Raw genomic sequence first — 3,531 nt, forward strand, 5'->3', positions numbered from 1 at the left:
CTCATCCTCTGTTATCCCCTTATCCTCCCACCTTCAATCTTTCCCAGCATCAGGGTCTTTTCAAATGAGTCAGTTCTTCACATCAGGTGGCCAAAGTATTGGAGTTTTAGCTTCAGTATCAGTCCTTCCAGTGAATATTCAGGACTGATTACCTTTAGGATGGACTGGTTGGATCTCCTTGCTGTCCAAGGAACTCTCAATAGTCTTCTCCAACACTACAGTTCAAAAGCATCAATTCTTCGGCACTCAGCTTTCTTTATAGTCCAACTCTTACATCCGTACATGACTACAGGAAAAACTATAGCTTTGACTTGGCGAACCTTTGTTGGCAAAGTGATGTCTCTGCTTTTTAATATGCTGTCTAGGTTGGTCATAACTTTTCTTCCAAGGTGTCTTTTAATTTCATGGCTGCAGTCACCATCTGCAGTGATTTTGGAGCCCCAAAAAATGAAATCTGTCACTATTTCCACTGTTTCTCCATCTATTTGCCATGAAGTGATGGGACTAGATGCCATGATCTGCAAATGTTACATTTATTTTTTTTTTAAACGTGGCACATTTGTGCATTTTTTTCTGCTAATAACAAGGGATTATTGGTTCCTTGCAGCTATATACTCTTCTGCTCTTTATGAATTTACACGTTTTTTTTTCTTAGTATCAACTTTAAAAATGATAAACACTAAAAAAATTCTTACTTGTACTCTATTATAATGGTTTTCAACCTGTAAATCCTTTCTAATGAAGTTGTACTCATTTATCTCAGTCATTTCAGTTTTGTCTTCCCTGGTGGCTCAGATGGTAAAGAATCCACCTGAAATGCAGGAGACCTGAGTTCAATCCCTGGGTTGGGAAGATCCCCTGGAGAAGGGCATGGCAACCCACTCCAGTATTTCTGCCTGGAGAATCCCCATGAACAGAGGTGCTGACAGGCTACAGTCCATGGGGTCCCAAAGAGTCAGACTGACTGAGTGACTAAGCACACACAGCACACGAAAATGGTTCTTTTTGTTGAATATTAAAAACTATGTTTAAAGACAAGCAACATATTTGAATTTAGGTATTTTTAAAATAAAGTGTTTTTTCTTCCAAAGTATCTTTACATTTTGTTAATAATTACACTTCATGGTAATGAAGTTGCTTTAAAATTGCTTCTTTGTCCTTTTAGCAATGTTACTTCTCGTTATAATTATTGGTATTTCCTCTGAGCATTTATTAATATGAAAGATCTTTCATGCTTCCCTGTCATATTCACCTGATGATTTGAAGTCTCTGTGACAGTATACTTTGCAGTGAAATGGTGTTAAGGCCTTGTCACCAAGCCTTAGTAAGCTGGAGAAATAAGTTTGTGAGAGTAAGTGTTGTGGGAAGACATTGAAGATTTCAGAGGACAGAGTAAAGAACTAGAATATCTGCATTTTAAAATCATGTAAATAGAAATAGTGATTCAGTGAGAAAAAGAAAAAAAAGGACATTTTCATCAATTACTGAGGATATTATCTCCCTTCAATGCAGAAATTTTGTTTCACTTATATTAATCCGTTCCATTTCATGGTCCTAGGAACTATAATTTCTTGTTATATATTAAAAAAAACTAGATCGAATATGTTACAATTTCCAACATTTAGAAAAAATTACCTTCATTAAAAAAATATAGATGACAAATTTCTAAATGAGTGTTTATTTCCTCAATAAGTTAATTTGGTTTCATTACACATAATAAGAGCATAAAATAACAATACAAAATGTATAGTCAAAGTAACTATTTACAATTATTTAATCCTTCACATTGTTTTCTGCTTTTGATCTATCTTAATCTATCATCTCAATTAGTTAATACAGTATTCTCTGAATTATATAGCTTGACCTTACTTAAAATATTAACATTTATTAACATTCCACTATAGAGAAGTGGATGATAGGTCAAGAAGACTCACTATAAACAGGAAGTAAGGCTTTGAATCAGGTCCTTGGATCCCATATCCACTACATACCCAGAAGTTATGAAGTTGAACCGTGATTTTTGGATAATAAAAGCCCTTACCTTTTCTTTTTTTTTCATTTCCAGTGTCATATCCAGCAGAAATCATGGAGAAGAGAAATACAACCTCAGACTTTATTCTCCTAGGAATCTTTAAGCACACAAGATCCCACCTCTTTCTATTTATGATGGTGCTGACAATGGCCATTGCTTCCTTGATGGCCAATGCCCTCATGCTTCTCTTGATTCTCCTGGACCCCCGACTCCACAGGCCCATGTACTTCCTACTGAGCCAACTCTCCCTCATGGACCTGATGTTGGTTTCCTCCATCGTGCCCAAAATGGCTGCTGACTACTTGACATGGAACAAATCCATCTCTCCTGCTGGCTGTGGGTTGCAGATTTTTGTCTCACTCACGCTTGGTGGTGCAGAGAGTTTCCTCCTAGCCGCCATGTCCTATGACCGTTATATAGCTGTTTGCCACCCACTGAGATACCCTGTACTCCTGAACTGGCAATTATGTATTCAAATGACTCTGGGCTCTTGGTTCCTGGGGGCAGCTGATGGGCTCATGCAAGCAGCCACTACACTGAGCTTCCCATTTTGCAGTGCTCATGAGATCGATCATTTCTTCTGTGAGGCCCCCATGTTGGTGCGTTTGGCTTGTGCTGATACATCAGTCTTTGAAAATGCCATGTATGTTTGCTGTGTGTTAATGCTCCTAATTCCCTTTTCCTTTATTCTGACTTCCTATAGCCGCATTCTCTCTGCCGTTCTCCATTTGCGTTCTCAAGAAGCCCTCAGGAAGGCTTTTGCCACCTGTTCCTCCCATTTAGCTGTGGTGGCACTCTTTTATGGACCTGCCATTTTTATCTACATGAGACCCAAATCCTATAGGTCAGCTAACCATGATAAGGTTGTGTCAGCATTCTATACTATCTTCACTCCTGTGCTGAACCCCCTCATCTACAGTTGGAGGAACAGTGAGGTCAGAGAAGCCTTGAAAAGGTGGCTGGGAAAATGTGCAGACTTCTAATGCCAGCAAACTTTGTCCCAGTATTTAACATTATCCATTGTCAAATTATTGAGGTTATTAGCATTTTAATCATATTATAGCTATCTCTTCTTTAGTAATGCTTGAAAAGAAAATTAAATTCAGGTATAATAGGAAGTTGTTAAGAATTGTCAGTCTACCGTGTGTGTGTGTGTGTGTGCACGCGCGCATGCACATGCACACTCACTCAGTCCCTCAGTACAGTCTGACTCTTTGTGACCCCATAGACCGCAGCCTGCCAGGCTCCTCTGTCCATGGGATTTTATAAGCAAGAATACTGGCCCATATCAAGATATAATGTTTCTTGAGCTTTTACTATTTGCTGTACCTCATGCTAAGCAGCAAGAGTTCTGGAGTGCGTTGCCACTACCTTCTCCTGAGGATCGAATTCACCTCTCCTGCATCTCATGCACAGACAGGCAGATTCCCTTACCTCAGAAGCCTGAAATTATTTTGCATCCTATGACAACCATGTGATATAAATATTTTTACTCCCAT

At 38.9% G+C, this 3,531-nt stretch overlaps 1 protein-coding gene across 1 annotated transcript; it reads left to right on the forward strand.

Annotated features, from left to right (window-relative positions):
- The first annotated feature begins 2,085 nt into the window (after nt 1–2,085).
- On the forward strand, nt 2,086–3,015 carry LOC129631359 (olfactory receptor 2T12-like). The gene has a single exon (XM_055552324.1). It carries the CDS (start codon nt 2,086–2,088, stop codon nt 3,013–3,015), a length of 930 nt encoding a protein of 309 aa, XP_055408299.1.
- The last annotated feature ends 516 nt before the right edge of the window (nt 3,016–3,531 follow it).

This window comes from Bubalus kerabau, chromosome 1, assembly GCF_029407905.1.
Source record: "Bubalus kerabau isolate K-KA32 ecotype Philippines breed swamp buffalo chromosome 1, PCC_UOA_SB_1v2, whole genome shotgun sequence".
In the NCBI taxonomy this organism is placed as follows: domain Eukaryota; kingdom Metazoa; phylum Chordata; class Mammalia; order Artiodactyla; family Bovidae; genus Bubalus; species Bubalus kerabau.